At 39.6% G+C, this 24,314-nt stretch overlaps 1 protein-coding gene across 1 annotated transcript in view; it reads left to right on the top strand.

The window, feature by feature from the left end:
* Nucleotides 1–24,314, top strand: part of LOC124721864 (Fanconi anemia group M protein) — a 230,472-nt gene that overhangs the window by 123,623 nt on the left and 82,535 nt on the right. Inside the window, exons 10-14 of the mRNA XM_047247000.1 lie at nt 6,291–6,436; nt 6,748–6,864; nt 9,912–10,043; nt 23,757–23,963; nt 24,088–24,187. Coding sequence (XP_047102956.1) covers nt 6,291–6,436; nt 6,748–6,864; nt 9,912–10,043; nt 23,757–23,963; nt 24,088–24,187 — 702 coding nt within the window. The remainder of the gene's footprint in view (nt 1–6,290; nt 6,437–6,747; nt 6,865–9,911; nt 10,044–23,756; nt 23,964–24,087; nt 24,188–24,314) is intronic.

Genomic DNA, 24,314 nt, shown 5'->3' with positions numbered 1-24,314 from the left:
ACTGTTTAGTACGAACAATTCCCCAATGACTTGGTGGAGCAATCGCAACACATCCTTTTGCAACAGTTTTGGAATGAGCACACGTGATTATCCACTGTCATTTTGAACTAGAATCACACCATGTTGAACTGAAAGGCTATGCCGATGTGCAAAGTATTGGTGCATAACTGAGTTCTGGATACTGTTCAGTGAACGAGGTCAAGACGTGTGAATGTAATGCAAAGAAAACTTGAGATCTGGGTCGGCTTCTGTGGCCTGTGCAATTTTTCTGTAGTGCAAGGAAAAGATTCCAGCAATTCAGAGTCTTGGGTATTGATTTGGCAACAAGATGTGGCAAATGCATAAAAATCAGTCTGGGCCAATTGGAAGGGGGGATAGGGCGTCTGCATTGCCATGCTTTGCCATAGGTCTGTACACAATTTCATACTGATACTGTGAAAGCAGCAAAGCCCAATGCTGCAATTTTTGAGCAGTGCGTGTAGGAACCGGCTTTGACCAATGAAACAAGGATTGCAACAGCTTGTGATCTGTCACTAAATAGAACTTCCGACCAAACAGAAAGTGATTAAATTTTGTCACACCATACACAGTAGTGAGAGCCTCTTTTTCTATTTGAGAATAATTGCACTGAGTTTGAGTTTACAACTTTGAGGCAAAAGCAATAGATGTGTCTTGTGCACTAGTCCTGTGTGAAAGTGCGCCGATTCCATAGGAAGAAGTGTCAGCTTGGCATGGTCAAAATGCACTAAACATCTGTCACTGAGCAAAGCATTTTTGAGTTTCTGAAATGCATCTTGACAGTCTTTAGTCCACACAAAAGCCACATTTATGTGACGCAAGCGATGCAATGGAGCTGTGATCTGAGCGGCATTCGGTATGAATGGCTGCAGTTTAGACACATTGCCAGGATCAGGCAGGCCACGGATTGCAAGCAAATGAGATTGTAGAGGGTACACATCCTAACTGTTTATCACATGATCTAAGCATTGCAGTTCAGTTTTAAAAAGTCACACTTTTCAAGATGACACTTGAGTCCTGCTTCTAACAACACTCGAAAAAGAGCACACAAATTGGCAATGTGTCTCTCTGGTGTATGACCTAAGACAACAATATCATCAAGGTAGTTTGAACAAAATGACACTATTGCAGTCAGCTGTTCCAAGCAATGTTGAAAAATAGCAGATGCGGAAGCACTGCCAAAGGGCAAATGCAAATACTTGAACATTCCGAAGTGTGTATTTACAACAGACACTTTCTGTTATTCTTCATCCAATGGAATTTGCAAATAGGCATCATGCAAATCTATCATAGGAAAGTAACCTCTTGCACCAAGCCTGTCCATGAGTTTCTCAGGGCAAGATAACGGATAAGTGTCAACTACTGTCTGTGGGTTGCCTGTAGATTTGAAGTCAACACAAATGTGAATGCGACCAGAAGGCTTAGGCAACAAATCTAGCGGACTTGCCCATAGACTAGCTTGAATGGGAGCAATTACACCATTATCTTGCAATTCTTTCAATCCATTGGCTACTTTGTCTCTTAAAGCAATTGCAACGGGGCGGGCCCGAAAAAACTAGGCTGTGCATTGTCTTTCAATGTAACATGCACTACGAAAATTATTAGCTTTTCCCGTTCCTTCAGAAAATAGTTCAGGAAATTCTTTAACCAAGCTAGCTACGTTGTCTTTTGGCTCAAAAGCCAACACTGAAAGTACATTGTCTTGAATGCTAAGGCCAAACAAATCAAAGACACCTAAACTCAATATGTTCTCACTGTCTTGATTTCAACACAGTCCTAGTGTGAGATTTGTACGGGGCAGGCAAACTATACTGTCCAACCTCTGGAACTTCTTGTCCATTGTAAGCAATGAGGTGCTTGCTAGTTTCAGAAAGGCACGGTGAGCCTAACTGTTTGTACGTGACACAGTTAAGCAAAGTTTGTGTGGTACCTGTGTCTAACTGAAAGTTCACACGATGGCCAGCAATTCGTAATGAGACAAATAGTTCTTGAGAATGTCGTTGCACAGCACCAGGGCAAGGAGGAGGCACAACCTTAATCTTACTTTTATCAGAACCTGTTGTAGTTTTAGAAAACCTGCTTTCACTGCATGTGCACGAGCCTGTTTTTTCTGAGAGCGGACAAAATTGGTGTTTTTGTGCCATTGCAAACAAACTGCTCGGACATGGCCTTCTTCTTTTTCCACATGTGTTACACGTTGCGTTACGTGATGGGCAATCCTGTCTTGAGGAGCAAAACATCTACAGCAAGACTTCATTAAATTCACAGGCCTGTTTACATGTGTACGTGGCTGTCCACACAGCTATGTACATGCTCATTGTTGTGGCTGCTTGGGGCTCTCGTGAACAAGAGGCGACTCAGCATGACAAATTGATTCCTAGTCAAATTTATTGGTCGACATGGCATCCGAATCTTATAGCTGTAAGATTTACAAAACTTGGGGAAGTGATGGATCAGAGTACTTTAAGATCTGTTCCCATATTCTATTATCTGGGACACTGAATGTTACGGTATCCCTAATCATTAAATCACTGTAAAAGGTGCCACAACTACACTTATATTTACACTTCCTTGTCATACCCATTAATTCTGTGCACCACTGGTGATACATCTGTTCTGGATTTTTCTGCAAGCAAAAGAACTTATATGTAGCTGCAGCTATTTGACTTGCTGGTCATAGTACTGAGTTAATGCAGCGATTACTTTGTCATAGCTGAGTTTGTCAGGAGACACAGTTGGGAATAGCTTTTGTATTAACCTGAACACTGGTAACTCCGCAGCTGAAAGAAAGTATTGTAACTTTACAGTAATTTCAATATGATGAACTTGACAATGTGCTTGGAAATGTGTCCAGTATTCAAGCCATTCCTCCTCTGTGTCGTTAAAGTGCCGGAACGTTGGTATACTGGTCGGCGGCACTCGCTGGGCTGGTTGGTTGGTTGGTTGGTTGGTCGGTCTGTTGTGTGGCCAACACAGCTTGGCAGTGAGTAGTTGTTGTACCATCATGAGTCGGATACAAATTTGTTGTTTCTGAAACTGAAAAACTTGTATTAGAGCCATCTGCAGCTGTAGCACGGGGGCAGGGGAGGGAGGGGGTGGGGTAGCCATGGTTTACACAAATACGTTATTGCAAAAAAGCAAGCAAAGCCTCTGCAAAGAGAAATTTGATTAGTTCTGCTGCTCCCCTCCTGGAATACGTACAAAAACACGATGACAATTGAGGAAATAGAAATGAGTACCCCTGCAGGCTAAAATACAAGAGAAGCAAGCAAAATCTTCAGCCAAGTTGATTAACTTTGATCGCAACTGAATTATCCTTGTTGCCACTGTTGTAGTCTTGTCACCACTGTAGTGTCCTCATCGCCACGTACCATAGGAATCGAGAGAGAGAGAGAGAGAGAGAGAGAGAGAGAGAGAGAGAGAGAGAGAGAGTTGTTTGGTGGCTGGTATCCTCTTTCTACAATACAATTGCACACATGTATTAACAGGGTTCTTTATTTACTGAAACAGATAGCTGCTACTTAACTTTGTGTCCATGTGTTGAGGTACAAGCTCTTCAATATTAGCCCATGTCAGCCTGACTGCTGGTGAAGTACAAGTCACACTATGCGATGAATGACAGATACCAAACTGGAGTGCGTGTTGGTGTGTCAGTGACTGAGCTAATGACGGAGCGCCTACTATCGATCTTCTTGCTACATCTTTTCTGACCAGTGTGCTGGCGACAGCTTATGCCATCACAACTACGATGACTCCTTTGATCACCAGTATGGGGTGTGTCCCTCTTCCCCATTACCTCCTTGAGTTTGCCTCCGGCTCTTGCTCCGCCAGCTTTTGAGCTGCCTGCAAATTTCCCGTTGGGTGTGAACCCTTCACCACCTTGGCTTCATGTGGCAGCCCGTTCTACCCAGGCCTTCATTCACTTTCTAAGCCCACTATTCCAGCCTCACTCTATTGCCATAAGTTTCATGACCTTTGCACGGAACTCCGCGATAGTAACTTTGTGTATACTGACGGCTATCAGACTGACTGTGGTGTCAGGTGTGCCTTCATTATTTGCACCAACGTTTTCCTTTTTCGGCTTGTAGAACACTGCTCAGTATTTACACCAGAGCTCTTTGCCCTGTATCAGGCCACACAGTACATCTGGCAACACAGGCGTTTCTATTGCATCATCTGCTCTGACTCTGTCAGTGCCCTTCAAAGCCTGTCTGCTGTACACCGTCCATCCTTTAGTGGAACGGGTCCAGGGAAGCTGTCACTTGCTCACTCTTGATGGAGCCACTGTGATGTTTATGTGGGTTCCTGGTCACATCAGTCTGACAGGAAACAAGACCACTGATGCTGCTGCCAAGGCTGCAGTCCTCATACCTAAGCCTGTTTGTTCTTACATTCCCTCTGATGATCTCTGTGTTGCTATCTGTCAGCAGATGATGTCACTTTGGCATCACCATTGGTCCTCCCATCATAGGAACAAGCTCCAGGTAATTAAGCCTCTCCCAGTGACTTTGACAACCTCTGCTTGGCCCTCTCACTGTGAGATCATTTTAGCTGGGTTGCATATAGGGCGCTGTCTTTTTAGCCATCGCCATTTGTTAAGTGTGTTCCCCACCACTTTGTGCTCATTGCACTCAACCTTTGACAGTCCATGATTTCCTGATGAAATCCCTTTTTTTTAACCACTTACATTCGTATTTGTGTTTGCCTTCTGAGTTATCAGCCATTTTAATGAACAACGCGTGGGCTGTTGACTGCATTTTACTTTTTATCCGTTTTAACAATATGGCGAAGGCCATTTAATTTTTAGTTCAGGACCTCCATTACTCTGTGGCATATTTTATAGACCTTTCTCCACGTCCCTGTTGTTAGTTGTCTTTTCTTTCGTCAATTGGGATTAACATGTAGTCATTTTTTAACTCCTCTCTTTGTCTTCGTGCTCTACAGTTCTGACATGGGCACATAGGAACCTAGTTGTTTTTGTGCCCCAAGACAAAAAAAAACCTCCGATACATATCTGTGTACCCTCTTTCAGGGGGAAGGGATGAACTTTTTTTATAATTGTCAATTTCTTCATTATTGGCAATGATAAATGTTATCTTTACAATGCACATTACATGTTCAACATCTATATAGGGTGCCCCAGGAGTAATGGTTCATACTTAGGGATATGACAGGAACAGCCATTCAAAGCAAAAAAGTCTAGTAAATATGAGCTCTAAAATGGACAGTATTACTGCTATGAGCACTTGTTCATCTTCACTGCTATGAAACACACATTTTCTGGTAAAGCTACTGTGAAACACATCTCTTCTACTGAACAAGTGCTTATAGCTCTTAAGATATATATTTTAAAGTCCATGCTTACTAGACCTTTTTGCTTCCAATGATTGTTCCTGTCATATGCCTGAATATTGACCGTTCTTCCTGGGAAACAACTGTATGTACTTAATAGACTGCAAAATATGTTTTTCCTGCTTTACAGAGGATAAAATTTAATTTGTTGCAGTTTCCAATTTTTATTGTTTCTACTAAAGTTTAGTACAATTGTTCATCAAATTTTAACTATGTTTGTCCAGTAATGTATTTATTTATTTACTCATCCAGGGTTCATCTGACAATGATATAAGATTTGTCATCATAAGGCAATGAAAACAGATAGTGCAGAATATGCATACACATCGATTATGTTTTTATGAGGATAGGACAGGTGATCAGCCATGGTCTTACTGAAGAACCCATTCCACATTTGCTTGAAATGATTAACGAAAACCTAAATCAGAATAGCCAAACAGTGCAAACTGCATCCTTCCGAATACGAGGCCAGTGGTCAAACAACTGAACTGTCTCATTCGATTACTCCATATTGTACAATGTTCTTTTGATCATATACAGTTTGCCCCAGATACCTAATAATATAAAATGTGGTTTATCACTAAACAAATTACGGCCACCCACTGGTGACTCTTGCACCAGAAATGTGCACTCCTTACACTCCCTTGAGTGACTGAGGGCAATCAAGACCCCTGCTGTGCAACTAAGGAATTCTACCAGCAGCAGTAGTGTCACAGTCAGCCACTGACTCGCTCACTCTCTCATCTACTTCCTTATTGCCATTCTGAATGCAGATGCATACACACACCAATCTTTTCCATGTTATATCAGATCTTGTAGTCTTCGGTATACAATTATGAGCAGTAAATTTGAAGACATCTTTCTGTTAGAAAATTTTGCTTTAAGCACTTGTTGTATACAGTCATCACCATCTGTTTCAGGAATACTGAAAGAAGACAAAAGCCAGCCACTTGTAAAAACAAAGCTCTCAAAATGTGATGCTTTGATTTCCTTAATAGAAGAAGTGGAACAGGGTCTTGGTGAACTCAAAATGCTTGATCCTAATTTACCAGCTTCCTCACAAAATGTATGTTTCCTTCCTCAAAATCAAAAGTACCAAATACAGATAAGTATCAGTTAATCATAATACTAATTTCTAAGTACGTAAGAAAGTATGTTCAGCTCCATTCATAAGATGTCATTGTTGATAACTGAAGTAACTTGTTCGAAAAAGTGTGAGGCAAAAAGAAACCAGAATCTCAAAACAGTAATATTGCAGAGTAATGCAATTGGTGCCTATTGAAAAGTGAAGAATGCCATATGTAATTCGTCTGCTGTAGTGTTGATAGATGTTCATGAATGTTTCCATGTTTCTAAACTTTGTTTCTTTCATTTCAGAAACAAAAAGCACTACCATCACATCCAAAGTTTGAAAAATTGGAAGAATTACTTAAGGAGCATTTCTGTAAAACTGACAATACTGATTCCGACAGCAAAGTAATAATTTTTTGTCAGGTATGATCTCTCTCTCTCTCTCTCTCTCTCTCTCTCTCTCTATCTCTCTATCTCTGTGTGTGTGTGTGTGTGTGTGTGTGTGTGTGTGTGTGTGTGTGTGTGCGCGCGCGTGTGCTGGCAATTTAGTCTGCTGAAACTGTAAATAACTGATGGCTTACCATTATCAGTTTCATATACACAATGCGTCATTCTATTACTAGTGATGTTAGCATCAATAGAGAAAATATGTTTCTTGAGGCTTTTCCAACAGATTAGTCATAGAAATTGTTGTTGGGCAAGACATCAGATGTCGTCATGAAATTGCCACAATATTACATCAGCACAAGTGACCAACATATTCAGGTGTGATGAACATACTGCTGACTGTAACTGAAGCCTGAAACTACCAAGAAGACCAAGTGGGAGACTTGCCATACTCATACATGGGCACCAAAGATCAAAGACAGTATCTCAACTACAGAAAGGTCAGCACTTCTTTTCCTATGAGAGATTTCTGATATTATGACCTTAACAGCAGATAAAGGCAACACAACTGTCATCCTCTCCAAATCGATGTGCTTCAGCAAGATGAACCCACTATCAGATGGCTCTGCATATTGCGTACTAAATAAGTGCCCCAATGAAGAGCTTGAGAACTCCAGAAGAACATCTCAATCTCCAATGTTGTGACCAAGAGACTATGTACTCGGGCACCTGCCCTCTCAGACTCGAAGTATTTCTTAAACTTCATGAGCATGGCATACCACTTTGAACAATTGTGAGTAATGTTGAGGCTCCAACATAGTACGTGGCAAAACATCTGGCAGTGCAATTGAGCCCTTTTAGAAGGAAAATGCGAGCACCACATACAAAACACAGAAGACTTCATTCACCACCTCTAGAACTTATGACTCACACCATCAGAAATATTCATAATTTTTGTTATGGTGTCACTTTTCACTCGAGTACCATTCCAGGAATTGCTGCTGTTCATTGAAAAGAAACTGGAAGAGGAACTTCTAGATTTGTGTATATATGTACTCACTTCAACCTATTTTTTATTCAGTGACCAATACATTGAACAGCCTAACAGTGTCACAGTGGGTCATCCTTTGTCACCTATTGTGCCTAATCTTTTTATGAAAGATTTTGAGATGAGAGCACTCTTGTTGGTGACGTTAAAACCTATGCTCTTTTGGCAATCTGTGGATGACACTTACGTAATCTGGACCCACAACACTGCATGGCTCAAGGTGTTTCTAAAACATCTAAAATCTGGTTATTCTAACATAAAGTTTACATTTGTGATAGAGAAAAATAGTGAACTACCTTTCCTAGATGTGTTGGTGTGGAGGAAAGAGTCCTTGTAGCTGTCATACATCAGACAAACTTGTCACGCCTTAAAGACAGAAGCATTGGACATTGACAGTACACGCATCTGGAGCAACCAGAGAAACCTGCAGTGGTCAAGCATTTTCTCAATGTGGGGCACACTGTGGACTACAAAAGTACCTAAATTCTCTCATTGACCTCTTCGTACTGGGACAGCATACTTAATGAAGCAGCAAATTCACAGCTCGACAAATCTTGTGAATGAAGATACAGGTTTTCAGCTTTGCTTGGCATGGGATACAGCAATGGCAATATTAATGTTGCAGCTACCACGGAGAGGAAACCTTTAGTCAGCCAAGAGATGACACTTTGTTGGTGACTTAAATGTTCAGATTGCAGTGACGAGAATACTCACACCCCAGTGTGGACCTGTATTTGGGCATGCAGCTTCTGACAGAGGGCACTGGGGCAACCGACAGTGGTGCACAGTAGGAACAATAGCCTTTGTATCTGCAGCAGAGTCCTTGGTTCATCGTCTGACAGGTGGCATAGCTGTCCTTCTTGCTACTGATCAGGAAAACTCCTCTATTGGGCACTGAATTTGGTGCATTCACACCTGTAGCTTTCCTGCTTAGACTCACCTAAATAGAAAGCCAGTAGTGTGTTCCTCACACCTGAAGATTTCAATTTCTTGTGGTGATGAAATATTGTGTGAATTTCTCGAGGACATCCAATGTCTTTCCCAAGAACCATTTCTGCAGAGAAAGTATAAACTGAAAGAATTTTTTGTTTGATATGTAATGTGTGGTAAAATTACAGTCATATCATTGTTCTCAATAAAAATGTCACACTCAGTATGAAGTACTTACAGTACATTGTTGTGAAAGGTGAATAAAACTATGCATGCATGTGCATGCACTGTTGCACTCAGTATGAAGTTCTTATAGTACACTGTTCTACACATGCGTATGTGCATGCAAACACACACACACACACACACACACACACACACACACACACACACACACACACACACACTATTTTTCACCCATAATGAACACTACAGCAACACAATACCTAACATTGTATTTGCTCTGACGCAAAATGTTAACATATATGCCAAAATAGTTGCAACAGATACACGTGGTATAATGACATTTTAGGTTCACTTATCATGTGCTAAACTGCCTCCCCCTTCTGCATATAAACCCACCACTTGCTTTGCTGTCTGCACATCACTCTAGTGTTCAGTCATGAGAAACCAGAAGATGTATGTATTACTGACAATGAAGATATTTAGGTCAAAGAATCTATAACTATAAACCAGTATTATTTGCAAAAATTTACAGTATACATAATCTCATTAACAGCCTTTCTCACTTGGCTGTAATAGCAGCCACTATGGTGCAAAATAACAAATGCCATGCACACTAATGTGCTTCAACCAGTGCTTGTGCCACGAAGAAAAATTCTGCAATTAAATGTAAATATCGACATTTTTCTGCACTCAAGATAGCAGATATAAGCTTAAATAACAAGTCACGTAAACACTGACTTTTATTTTGAAAATCTAGAATTATTGAAACCCTTCAAAGCTAAATTTTCGTGCGGGAATAAATTTAATTGCTAATATTTGTGGTGTCAATATTTAAAGGTTAAAATATTTATAAGTCTTGTTGTTTTTGTGACTACACACAGTTTCATCTTTCTTTACACATTGTATCTTCTTTTGACAGTACCGAGAAACAGTTATTGAAGCATTCAACTTGGCAAAGGTATTTGAACCTTTGATGAGACCAGCTCCATTCATGGGTCAGGCAACTACAGGCAAAGTGTCTCATGGTATTACTCAGAAACAACAACTGCAGGTCTGTACACAGGGTATGTAAGCTATCGTAGAATATTAGATCATTTTCAGATAGATAGCTAATTTCTAAGTGTCATAATGGATGTTTCGTGCCATGTGTAAGTGATCCTGACTTTCCATAAATTTGAAATTTCAGACCGTAAACAATTTTCAAATATCATTCCAGCCACTGCAGTATGTACATAATTTAGGGAACTGCAGTAGCAAAAGTTGTAGTGAGGTGAGAGACAAAAAGAAAAAATTACTCTGAAAAATTCGAGGCAGGGAGAGAAAGTCAGCAAAGTGAATTGTCATAAGGTGTATGTACATAAAAGTACAAAGAAACAGCAGTACGATGTCATAAGCGCCTTTTCTTATCCATTGGTGAAATGTTATTGACATTTTTAAAATGAAAATTTAAAATTATATTGACAATAGTGTGGTCAAGATTGCAATGCTTGTTTGGAGAAGTGTGTTAGCGTCCTCAGTAGTTATTAATTTAGACAACCACATGAAATCCACTGGCTGTGCTTACTTCATTGCAATTCTCACACGATGGAAATGTGTCACAGGGTGCTGCATATGGAAGACCACACGGAACTGTGCAGTTTCCACTTGAGTTGCTATTAAGCAGATGTCTTTGATCTCTATTGAAGACTTCTGCTTTCATTGACCCTGTATATGGTTGTGCTAATCAAAATATAACATAGCAGTAGGTATTTTTTCACTACCTAGACCCTGCAAAATAAATAAATAAAAATATTAAAAAGTCTTATGATACTGTAAAATTTAAAGAGGATTAACATTTCTGACTGTAAGATTAACATTGTTTTTTTTTTAACTTTTTTTTTATTGTGTAATATGGAAATGTAATCAAGATCTGATCCCAGTGTTGACTGACATGCTGCAAAATACTAGTTCTGTAATTGTACACTCTCAAAAGCCTTTGGTTGATATTAGGTGACAATGTAGATGGTGGTTGTTTTTGCAATAAATAATAATTTTACTGCATTCCATTTTATCGTAGAGTACCATAATCGGCTAAGACTCTGGACTTGAATGTGGGTGGACTAGGGTCCAATTCCCCATCCAATCATCAGGCTCCCTGTGGTTTCCATAAATCACTTTCTGATAATACCAGAATGGTTCCTTTGGAAATAATTTCCTTATTCAATTATAATTTGTGCTCCATGTCTAAGGACCTCATTGATGCAGGAACATTGAACTCCAGTCTTCCAGTCTTCTTCACTCAATAAAATCAGAAAAAGAAGTATGGACTGTGTAATCAGATATATCATGAGTGAATTAATATTCTTCAGTTACCTATCAGAAATGTCTACACGTTGATGTGATCTAAACTGCAATAAGCTCATAATATAAGTAAGCTAGTGAAGGAAACCATCCACAGAAATCATACCAGTGGTCTTCTGGAGATTACTGCCTTCTTATGTTTGAGAATGTCCTCCTGTTAATTGCACAGCCTGTGGTTAAAAGCTTGCTCATGAGCATCCAGACACGCTGTTTCATTTGGTGCGGCCAGTGCTTGGTTGCGGAAGTACTGAAGGAAATTTTGTTTCATTGACAGTATTTTTCTGTGTTTCTGTTGGGTTGATCATTCAATTTTGTGTACAAAATGGAAGTGCCAACTTGGTTATAATACGGAAACCATAACATCAGTCAAGTGCGCCAAGAAAATATCCACAGTCTTAATATGTCACACATAAGCAGAATGCTACTCGTGTGTAAAACTTCAAAACCAGTTATACAAAATTTATTGTTTGCATCTCAGTTTCTTTATCTATGTACAGGGTGTCCCATGAGGAATGGTCAGTATTAAGGGATATGACTGGAATGATCACTTGAAGGAAAAAAGTTTAGTGCACATGGCCTCTTAAATGCTTACCTTAACAGCTATGAGCACGTGTTCATCTTTGCTAATGTGTCGTTCTACTGAAAAAGTGCTTAGAGCTCTTAAGTTATGCATTGTAGAGGCCTTGTTTACTAGACATTTTTGCTTAAGAATATCTGTCCTGTCATATTCCTGAATACTGACCATACCTTCTGGGGCAGCTTATATATTACGCATTTCGGCAGACTGCCATTGTTGAATCATAACACAAGGGAAAAATCAATAAAGTGTATCATGTCAAAAATAGGACTTAAGCATACCAAGCAATCATTGTATGGATTTTAGCCTTGTGTTTTGATCTGATGATGGGAGCCTGTTGAAATGCAGTATGTATGTGGACAAAACAAGTGCGACCCAGACAGTTAATTTTGTGTAAGCACTTCATCGTGGTCACCAACAAATTTTTCTGTCTGTCTTTAACCTAAACATCATCTCACAGTGATGTGGGGATTCACCAGGAATGACACGTGGTTCAGATTCCACATTAAACTGTAAGTTCCCTTTCCCTATTAGGATTACTAAGGAAAGTTAGAGGCACACAAGTTACCAGAGTGCTGCCCAGTTGAAAGACTTGCTCCAGGATATTGAGTCACATGGAATTATTATTGTCCTACTAAAACAATGACTCTGATCAATAGATAAAAGGGTTAGTATAACAGAGTCACAACAGATTTAGTTTTCTATCTCTCATATTTTTGAGTAAGTACATCATTTATAACAGACTTTCTCTGGACACCAACTCCAGAACAACCCCCCTTCCCCTGTCAGGATCTTGCTGTTCTTCATCCCTCCTCCCTCCATCTTTTTTATGATTGCAGTAGAGTTTACCAATTACAGTTCTGCAACCCCACTTTGATTATTTTCCTAAACTTTATGTTTCTACTTATGCACCCGTCATTTATCTTCCTGTGTAACCACTTGGAACAGAAATATACATGGTACATTTCCATCTACAAGCCGCTACTCATTCAAATCCTCTAGATTTCTACCCTTACAATCTGAATAGATCACATTATAGAATGAGAGTATTCTAGTTATTAATTAAGTTGAAATTTATTGAAGTTAAATTACATGATTATAATTATTTGATTTTGTACTCATTGTTAAGATTATTCCTAAAGTATTACATGCATGATTCATTTAGTTTATATGTATTCCATAAATCCATAAAACATTCTCACATTGGATGTGGAACGTGCTGTTGCAATTCTTATAAATAGTTAGTTGTACATCACATAATAGTGAAAACTTGACCAAACTACAATGACGAAAGATGTCATCTGTTGCCGGCCGCGGTGGTCTAGCGGTTCTGGCGCTGCAGTCCGGAACCGCGGGACTGCTACGGTCGCAGGTTCGAATCCTGCCTCAGGCCTGGGTGTGTGTGATGTCAGGTTAGTTAGGTTTAAGTAGTTCTAAGTGACTTATGACCTAATATGTTGAGTCCCATAGTGCTCAGAGCCATTTTTTGTCATCTGTAGTACAGGTTATTGAGCCCACTTGGCATCATACGAAAAGGTTGATACCTATTAATAATTCATACACAAACTCCTCAATGACTAAATGACAGTAATTATATTTCTGTAATAGTTATAACAACTTTCAAAAAAACATTAAACTGTTTGAGAACGCCACTTATTTGATAAACTTGCATGAGCAGCCTCTATTAATGAGTAGAAAATGTATCAGAATCTGACTTAATTTACTTTCAATACTCAATTAAAAATTTTAGCTGCAGTGTAGTTTACACTTTATTGCACAGTGGCAGGTTTTATTTTTGTCAACTCAATTTATATTATTCTCTTGTTTGGGGACAGGTGGACTTTCACATGCTTCGCAGAGAGTAGATTTCTTTAGAAGAAAGCATATGAAATAAAGTGTGTATAAGGAAGCACTGCCAAGTATTCCCAACAGTCCATACAATTGGAAATAAGATGTTCTTGGACTTATTCACAAATGATTGTAATCTCTCAATTCTGGGCAATGAAGATATTTTGAGGGTTGGGGTTGGGTTTGGGTTGTTTGGAGGAAGAGACCAAAGAGCGAGGTAATCGTTCTCATCAGATTACGGAAGGACAGGGAAGGAAGTTGATGATGCCCTTTCAAAGGAACCATCCCGGCATTTGCCTGGAGTGATTTAGGGAAATCACGGAAAACCTAACTCAGGATGGCCGGATGCGTGATTGAACCATTGTCCTCCTGAATGCGAGTCCAGTGTGCTAACCATTGCGTCACCTTGCTCGGTTAAGATATTTTGAGAAAGAGGCAACTTATCCTTGGAAATAAATTTCTAAGACATATTAGTTGAAAGGGAAATGATAGTAAATTAGTTGATGACTTAGAAAACCAGCTTATTGGTGTCTGTTGTAATGATATCTGTTAAATATTAGCTTCTCATCATCACAGTGAAAGATATTTGTCAAATCTTATAAGAAACCCCCTTGGAAAACAGTACTTGTGCAGTTGTTTGTAGAGGTCATTTACAAATGTGAAAAGAGGCTGTTCAGTTATACTTTTTGTAGAAACCCAAACCACCTTTTGTTAATAATGCCTAAATAGTTAAGATGTTTGACAATCCTTACAGGAAATAATTTTTGGAGTTTTGAAAGCGCAGCTGAAAGGGAAACTGGTCTGCAGTAGTTTTATATTTGTGGCATCACTTTTTGTGGAAAGAGGTTTTACAGTGGAATATTTTGTTCTCTCATAAAGTCTATCCTATGCCTACATATAAAGGGTGTCTCTCCTAAGAATCATCAGACGCATTTTCTCTGGGGTTTCAACAGATATTTGCAATTCAGAACCGCGCTGCTGCTACGGTCGCAGGTTCGAATCCTGCCTCGGGCATGGATGTGTGTGCTGTCCTTAGGTTAGTTAGGTTTAAGTAGTTCTAAGTCTAGGGGACTGATGACTTCAGATGTTAAGTCCCATAGTGCTCAGAACTGTTTGAACCATTTTTTGAAAGTGTCCGTTTTTTCCCATTAGAAACAAAATTATTTTTAAAGTGGAATTTTACTTGCCCATTCAACAGAACAGTCCCAAATTAGTCCAGTGCAATATTGGTTTTACTGTTACATATTAAGAGGGACAATAAAATGCTACTACCACGCAGAACCGCACTACTCAGTCACTGCTGGAGTACTGCTTATTCCTTGTGTTTTACTGTTCCTGTTAATATGTATGAGTAAAATGAATATTCCAGCCGACTAATGTGGTAGTGCTGAATCGAGTAGGTGCGTAAAGTTCCGATTTAAAAATTAGTGTGTTTGAAACGAAACAAACTAATGCATTCTGTTGATACTGGGGGTTCTATGAAAGACATGACAAGCAGGATTTGTTTGGGCAAACAGTAACTACACTTCACAAAAATGAAATTGCAAATATCTGCTAAAATGCCAGAGAAAATGCACTTTATGACTCTTATGAGAGACACTCTGTATATTCCTCAATCCATGCACGACATAGGGTACATAGTTCCAAGATTATTGATATTCTTTCCTATTGTACATGCATACTGAAAGAGGAAAACATGACTGTATATATGCCTCTGGACACACTCTAACCTCATTCTTATGATCACTGTGCAAGATATACAGTGATGGCAGCAGAATGGCTACACAGTCTTTGAATACAAATTCTCTAAATTTATTCAACAGTGTTTCATGAGAATTACATCATCTTTCCTCCAAGTATTCCCATTTAACTTCTCTGCACATTCCTGTTGCACTTTTGTGTGGCCTACACTGACCTGTTACAATCCTAGCAGTGTGTCTCTGAGTTAGCTTGAAGCCCATGTACTCACACAGTATTCTATTTATTTCTCTAGATCAGGTTTTCAGTGGGTTATTTGAGATATTGTCAAATCAAATACCAGGTCTCTCTCCTATGGGTTGTCGAATGCACTTTCTGTGGTGTTAAGCCAGATATGTGTAATGTAGTTTTGGCACTGTATGATTGGAGTCAGCCGAAACAAATACTGCTCATCATGTCTTTCATATGATGCCTAGTGTTGGCAGATGGCATCAGTTTGTTTCTCATTGTGAGCTAAATGATTTTCAAAATGGAATTATACTTGCCCATTTGATTAAGTGGTCCAAGATTAGTCTAGTGCAATATTCACGATATCAGTCTGTATTAACAGGGCAAATATATATTAAAAAAACAATGATTCTCTAGAGTTCTCTAGTGGTTATGGGATTACAGGTTATAAGAACTTGTTGCTTGAAGATAACTGTTGCCTCAGCAAGAACTGACCTACAACCTGTCCGCTTAGTTACACTTACAAAGTGGTCATTAAAAATCTTTGTGATCTCCTGCTTAGTATTCATTTTATTATTATTAATTGTGAGAACTTCTTATACACTACTGTAATATCTGTAGGTCACTCAAAAACAACATATCCCGTGTTTCTTTAAGTTTTCCTAGCAGATCAAATACTCATTAATCTTTCAGGCACGCATCTGAAATATTATTAATTTTTGCTCCAGTATTTCGGCTGACAACTTCTCAGCCATTCTCAAGGCCAGTCACTTGCAAGTTTTTTTAATCACCTTACACAATAATGTAAACACATGTGTCAGAGATAACACTGTTGGTAACAATGGGCATAAAGTTTTATCTATGACTGATGCTCTGTCTGCTAACAGTGTTATCCCCGACGCATGTACGTTTACCCCACAGTAATGTGTAGAGTTACTTAATGTACTTGCAAGTCACTCACCTTGAGAACTGCTGAAAGAGTTTTGGCCAAAATATCGGAATGGGAATTAATAATATCCTGAATGCATATCCGAAAGATGGTGGAAAATCTTTTGTTGTTAAAAAACTAAACTAAACTAAACACAACACATCTAATAGAGTGCCTTCATACATAACACAACAAAAGCTCCCCAGATGACTTTGTCGCAACTTAAGTGTTATTAGGATTTATCACAATATTGAAGGCTCTATAGAAAGTTACTCCTGTGTCACTTCTTATTACATCCCGCATACTTTTGACTTTATTGCCCAAACTCTTAATTCTGTCAGACAAACTCAAGAACTGTATTTAGAATTATACTGTTGTTTTTTATGTTCTGTAGGAATCTGTGCCTCTGTAACCTGTTCCTTGAAGTGCATGCTGTACATTCAGTAGTTGCAAGGGCAACAGTCTGGATGATTGACTGATCTGGCCTTGTAACAATAACCAAAACGGCCGTGCTGTGCTGGTACTGCGAACGGCTGAAAGCAAGGGGAAACTACAGCCGTAATTTTTCCCGAGGGCATGCAGCTTTACTGTATGGTTAAATGATGATGGCGTCCTCTTGGGTAAAATATTCCGGAGGTAAAATAGTCCCCCATTCGGATCTCCAGGCAGGGACTACTCAAGAGTATGTCATTATCAGGAGAAAGAAAACTGGCGTTCTACGGATCGGAGCGTGGAATGTCAGATCCCTTAATCGGGCAGGTAGGTTAGAAAATTTAAAAAGGAAAATGGATAGGTTGAAGTTAGATATAGTGGGAATTAGTGAAGTTCGGTGGCAGGAGGAACAAGACTTCTGGTCAGGTGACTACAGGGTTATAAACACAAAATCAAATAGGGGTAATGCAGGAGTAGGTTTAATAATGAATAGGAAAATAGGAATGCGGGTAAGCTACTACAAACAGCATAGTGAACGCATTATTGTGGCCAAGATAGATACGAAGCCCACACCTACTACAGTAGTACAAGTTTATATGCCAACTAGCTCTGCAGATGACGAAGAAATTGAGGAAATGTATGATGAAATAAAAGAAATTATTCAGATTGTGAAGGGAGACGAAAATTTAATAGTCATGGGTGACTGGAATTCGAGTGTAGGAAAAGGGAGAGAAGGAAACATAGTAGGTGAATATGGATTGGGGCTAAGAAATGAAAGAGGAAGCCTCCTGGTAGAATTTTGCACAGAGCACAACATAATCATAGCTAACACTTGGTTTAAGAATCATGAAAGAAGGTTGTATACATGGAAGAACCCTGGAGATACTAAAAGGTATCAGATAGATTATATAATGGTAGGACAGAGATTTAGGAACCAGGTTTTAAATTGTAAGACATTTCCAGGGGCAGATGTGGACTCTGACCACAATCTATTGGTTATGACCTGTAGATTAAAACTGAAGAAACTGCAAAAAGGTGGGAATTTAAGGAGATGGGACCTGGATAAACTGAAAGAACCAGTGGTTGTACAGAGTTTCAGGGAGAGCATAAGGGAACAATTGACAAGAATGGGGGAAAGAAATACAGTAGAAGAAGAATGGGCAGCTTTGAGGGATGAAGTAGCGAAGGCAGCAGAGGATCAAGTAGGTAAAAAGACGAGGGCTAGTAGAAATCCTTGGGTAACAGAAGAAATATTGAATTTAATTGATGAAAGGAGAAAATATAAAAATGTAGTAAATGAAGCAGGCAAAAAGGAATACAAACGTCTCAAAAATGAGATCGACAGGAAGTGCAAAATGGCTAAGCAGGGATGGCTAGAGGACAAATGTAAGGATGTAGAGGCCTATCTCACTAGGGGTAAGATAGATACTGCCTACAGGAAAATTAAAGAAACCTTTGGAGATAAGAGAACGACTTGTATGAATATCAAGAGCTCAGATGGAAACCCAGTTCTAAGCAAAGAAGGAAAAGCAGAAAGGTGGAAGGAGTATATAGAGGGTCTATACAAGGGCGATGTACTTGAGGACAATATTATGGAAATGGAAGAGGATGTAGATGAAGATGAAATGGGAGATATGATACTGCGTGAAGAGTTTGACAGAGCACTGAAAGACCTGAGTCGAAACAAGGCCCCCGGAGTAGACAACATTCCATTGGAACTACTGATGGCCTTGGGAGAGCCAGTCCTGACAAAACTCTACCATCTGGTGAGCAAGATGTATGAAACAGGCGAAATACCCTCAGACTTCAAGAAGAATATAATAATTCCAATCCCAAAGAAAGCAGGTGTTGACAGATGTGAAAATTACCGAACTATCAGTTTAATAAGTCACAGCTGCAAAATACTAACACGAATTCTTTACAGGCGAATGGAGAAACTAGTAGAAGCCAACCTCGGGGAAGATCAGTTTGGATTCCGTAGAAACACTGGAACACGTGAGGCAATACTGACCTTACGACTTATCTTAGAAGAAAGATCAAGGAAAGGCAAACCTACCTTTCTAGCATTTGTAGACTTAGAGAAAGCTTTTGACAATGTTGACTGGAATACTCTCTTTCAAATTCTAAAGGTGGCAGGGGTAAAATACAGGGAGCGAAAGGCTATTTACAATTTGTACAGAAACCAGATGGCAGTTATAAGAGTCGAGGGACATGAAAGGGAAGCAGTGGTTGGGAAGGGAGTAAGACAGGGTTGTAGCCTCTCCCCGATGTTGTTCAATCTGTATATTGAGGAAGCAATAAAGGAAACAAAAGAAAAATTCGGAGTAGGTATTAAAATTCATGGAGAAGAAATAAAAACTTTGAGGTTCGCCGATGACATTGTAATTCTGTCAGAGACAGCAAAGGACTTGGAAGAGCAGTTGAATGGCATGGACAGTGTCTTGAAAGGAGGATATAAGATGAACATCAACAAAAGCAAAACAAGGATAATGGAATGTAGTCTAATTAAGTCGCGTGATGCTGAGGGAATTAGATTAGGAAATGAGACACTTAAAGTAGTAAAGGAGTTCTGCTATTTGGGGAGCAAAATAACTGATGATGGTCGAAGTAGAGAGGATATAAAATGTAGACTGGCAATGGCAAGGAAAGCGTTTCTGAAGAAGAGAAATTTGTTAACATCGAGTATAGATTTAAGTGTCAGGAAGTCCTTTCTGAAAGTATTTGTATGGAGTGTAGCCATGTATGGAAGTGAAACATGGACGATAAATAGTTTGGACAAGAAGAGAATAGAAGCTTTCGAAATGTGGTGCTACAGAAGAATGCTGAAGATTAGATGGGTAGATCACATAACTAATGAGGAAGTATTGAATAGGATTGGGGAGAAGAGAAGTTTCTGGCACAACTTGACCAGAAGAAGGGATCGGTTGGTAGGACATGTTCTGAGGCATCAAGGGATCACCAATTTAGTATTGGAGGGCAGCGTGGAGGGTAAAAATCGTAGAGGGAGACCAAGAGATGAATACACTAAGCAGATTCAGACGGATGTAGGTTGCAGTAGGTACTGGGAGATGAAAAAGCTTGCACAGGATAGAGTAGCATGGAGAGCTGCATCAAACCAGTCTCAGGACTGAAGACCACAACAACAACAACAACAACAACAAAATGGGTTGCAGTGTCATTACTAGTGAGTTATGTTTAGAATTTATATTGAGTTCTAAATAAATGGACTTCCAGTCAACTTTCTGAAAGGGCTGTTTAAATCTTTGAACTGTTAATTATTTATGAACCTACTTGTTCTCTGAGCAGTCCATTGTATTTGCAGACACCTTGTGAATACAGTCGTGGCTGTGACCATTCGTCTGACATATCAAAAAGACCATTTATAACTTATCTGATAGCAATATTGTTTTAGTATCCAACAGTTATTTGGATCCTTGTTGGATACTAAAACAATGTTGCTAGTCTGCCTACTTGGCTGAGTGTTAATGAGTGTTAACGTGCTTGCCTACCTTGCAGTAGGCCTGTGCTCAATTTCCGGCTGGGTTGGAGATCTTCTCCGCTTGTGGACTCAGAGTTGTGTTGTTCACAGTATCGTGTCATCCTCATCACCGGCACGCAAGTCACCCAGTGTGGCGTCAACTGAAATAAGACTTACAACTCAGTGGCCGAACTTCCCCAGTTGGGGCTTCCCGGCCGACAATGCCGCATGATCATTTCATTCCAGTGATTTGGATTCTGCTCCCAGCCTGTGTATCAATTTGGAGGAAAAGTTAGACATATTCAGACTTCATAGCACAGCTGTAGCTCACTCCACAGCCACCGTGGGCATATCATATGAACAGATCCACTGATGTGAGAGTACCAGTAAATACCGCAACCCTGCACCTGTCCCTCAATTCCTCACTGTTCTCTGAACCCTTCAGTATGCACCACTGATAGCAGATTGACTTACCTTGCCTGTGTTTACATTTTTTTATTTGGTTTTGCTCCTTGGACTGTTCTGTGCATGCATACAATGACGTTTTCTACTTTTTGGACTTAGCATCTGGCCAGCTGTGTGCTTTGTGAACTACTCAGTCATCGTCCACAGGAACCACTTGTTTATTACACCAGCCTCTGTGTCACCATTAGTGCAAGTGATCATGAACTGTCTGCCTCGTAGACAGAGTATGAAAGAAAGTGGTGACAAGGAAGTTGTGGCCACATAAGTTGAAGTTGCAACAGAAGCAGCCGGGAGAGCAACAACAGCAACAGCAAGAAAAACAGTGAGAATTCCAACACCAACAACACAAATTGCTGTGACAACTACTGCAAAAACAGCAACAGTTTTCATATGCAATATCACCACCACCCCTCAGCCATCCGCTTACTTTGACACGGCAAATGATAGTTGGGAGATCTATTTACATTGTTTTGCTTTTCACGGCAAGGCAATTCAAATGACTGACCTACAGTATAACATCAGAGTGCATTTTTACTATCTTCTAGTAATAAATTGTTCGAAGTGATGCAAACACTATACTCACTCACAGACCCCAGCAGTTTGAGCTTTCTGATGTTTTTGGTTTGCTGACTGACTAGTACGGCCATGAAAAGCCACACAGTTGTGGCTAGGCTCAAATTTAATTAAGTTTTTAAGTGATGTAAGCAAATGTATGCAGCATGGGCAGCTGACTTATAAGGCTTGGCACACAGCTGTGATTTTTTTCCTGTGAACAATGTGACCCAGTGTATGCGGAATTATTAGAGTGTGATGTTATTATGCTTCTAGCTCCTGATGGAGAAGTTAATGTGAAGGGTTTAGAGTCCTGTAGTTCAACTCTGAGTGATGTACCAAAGCTCACAAAGTACAGCATCAGTGCAAGCAATGTTTAACAATACTACTGGTGTATTTCTTCTTAGCAGTATTAGTAGCCATTGTGCTATATAATCAACTGATGACAACCAATCAATGTTGTCATCTGATTTATTGATCACCCGATCGTCTGGTAGTACGACGAGATGGTATTCAGTAGTCAGAGCAGTAGTTAACAATCCACCACCCTCATTGTTGGTAGATGTGCACAAATGGAAGTGCCTTAACCACTGTCAGTATATTCCATAGTGAATGGAAACTCATACAAAAGTTTCCTCCATGTCTTTACCTTGTCCCAGAGCAGTTAGTATAATCAAATTATGGTAAGACCGTGGCTCAAGGTATTGACAACATCACTGCCTGTTTTGTGATGCATACCACAAACTAGGGCATTAGCAAGACCTGTCTTGGCTGGTGGGCAAAACAAACAACAGTTGCTAGCACATTGCACTCTTATCTTGCCAGTGCCAATGTCTCCATGGTACCAAGTTTCAGCGATCCCAAGCCCCTCATTTTACTATTCGGTTCCCGCTTGAAACTTCACTGTAAGGTAGTGCAGCGGCTGCAGTGTTTGGACATTCTTCCATAGTAACTGTAATTGTGATATGCATAATAGGCCCACTATACAAATGTGAACACACGTTTGCACCTCCCTTGTTGCCCAGCTACACAGTCTGACATGCACAAAGTGCTTTGTTGTGCCATAGACACCAATCAGCAACACACCCTCAACAAATTCCCAGTTATGGAATGTGAAGTAGCAACAGAAAAATGTTGTTATCTGCTATTTCACATGGTGGTGTCTGCTGTGCGCTGGGATTGGCCAGAGCACTTGTCTAAAGGCGAAGACCTAGCATGGCACAACATATTTGTATTACGACATTGGATTAACATAACTAATGGTGTCTTATGATTAGCTGTGGTCAGATGTGATCGCGGGGTGGTAATTCCACCTGCACTTCATTCCCACATACTGAAGCTACTCCACATGGCACATTGAGGAATTTGCAGAATGAAGACAATGGTGTGATATCTCGTGTACTGGTCCAGCATTGACACCACCATAGAAGACACAGTCCAGAACTGCCAGGGTTGCACCCACAACCAATCAGCCCTGGATCAGCATTTCAACCCTTGGCTCCACCCTGATCACTGTTAGGACTGTAAAGACAGTGGTATTGAGCACCTGACAACAACACTGTTCCACCAAGTCCCAGATTCTGAAACCAAACAGATAGCCAGGATCTTCAAAACCCAAATACCTGAGATAATTATTACTCCTTTCGATTTGGAAAAGCACTTACCAGTTTCCTTGCAACATACCAGTCAGCTCCTGTAAATGGATGTCGTCGAGCCAAAATATGACATAGATGCAGGCCTTGCACACTCTGTGACCTGCTGTGCTTGACCCAACAAGCCCACCGGACCATGCGCACAGTCTTATTACTGCGGGGTATCCCGTGTGTGGGTTTGCACAAATGTTTGATGTTTCAACTGGCCAGGACCAATAAGCAGACATCGAAATCAGTTCCAGTTGCATCGAAACGTATTTTGTCTTTAACAGATTTTAATCCATTGGGTTCACAAAATTTTCATCATTGAAATATAGTGTTAATTTTACTTTCATTATTTTTAGTGATCTTTCCTTTTTCATTTTGTATTAGTAAGTCTTGCATTATCACTGCTATTTCGAAGTTGTGGAAAGATTTTTTAAATTTTTGTCCACTTTTTTTTATATATATATATATATATATATATATATATATATATATATATATATATATATATATATATATATAAAAATCTGTTTATACTATAATGTTTATTAATTACTCTGTCTCTTTATTCTGTTAATCAGGTGATGGAAAAATTTCGATCAGGTAGTTTCAATATCCTGATTTCTACATGCGTAGGGGAAGAAGGTTTAGATATTGGTGAAGTGGACTTAATCATATGTTTTGATGCACATACTTCTCCTGTTCGACTTATGCAACGCATTGGAAGAACAGGTCGTAAAAGGGAAGGGAAAATAATTATGCTCATAACTGATGGGGCTGAGCTACAGGTCAGTGTGAACTTTTTAAAGCAACCGCTACATGACTCTTCCTACTGAGCCAAGTTTGAACATATATTATTCACACCAGTCAGATATTTTTCTTCATGTTGTGTTTCTGTTGTTGCAATTTTAGCGCTACAAAAGAAGTTTGCATCAACAGGATACAGTAAGTAAACACATAATAGACAGCCGAATGGTCTTGTGTCCCAACAGTCCACGTATGGTGCCTACAGGTAAATCTATGTAGGAAATAATTTATTATTGTAACAATCAACTATTAATTTTACCTGATCAATTTCTAGTATCGTGGGTATTTTCTAACCATAAGTAATGACATGCACTCCTTAACAAGAGGTATTG

The sequence above is a fragment of the Schistocerca piceifrons genome, chromosome X (assembly GCF_021461385.2).
Source record: "Schistocerca piceifrons isolate TAMUIC-IGC-003096 chromosome X, iqSchPice1.1, whole genome shotgun sequence".
NCBI classification, from domain to species: Eukaryota; Metazoa; Arthropoda; class Insecta; order Orthoptera; family Acrididae; genus Schistocerca; species Schistocerca piceifrons.
Note: the sequence above shows the minus strand (reverse complement) of the source record. Positions and strands in the feature narration are given on the sequence as shown.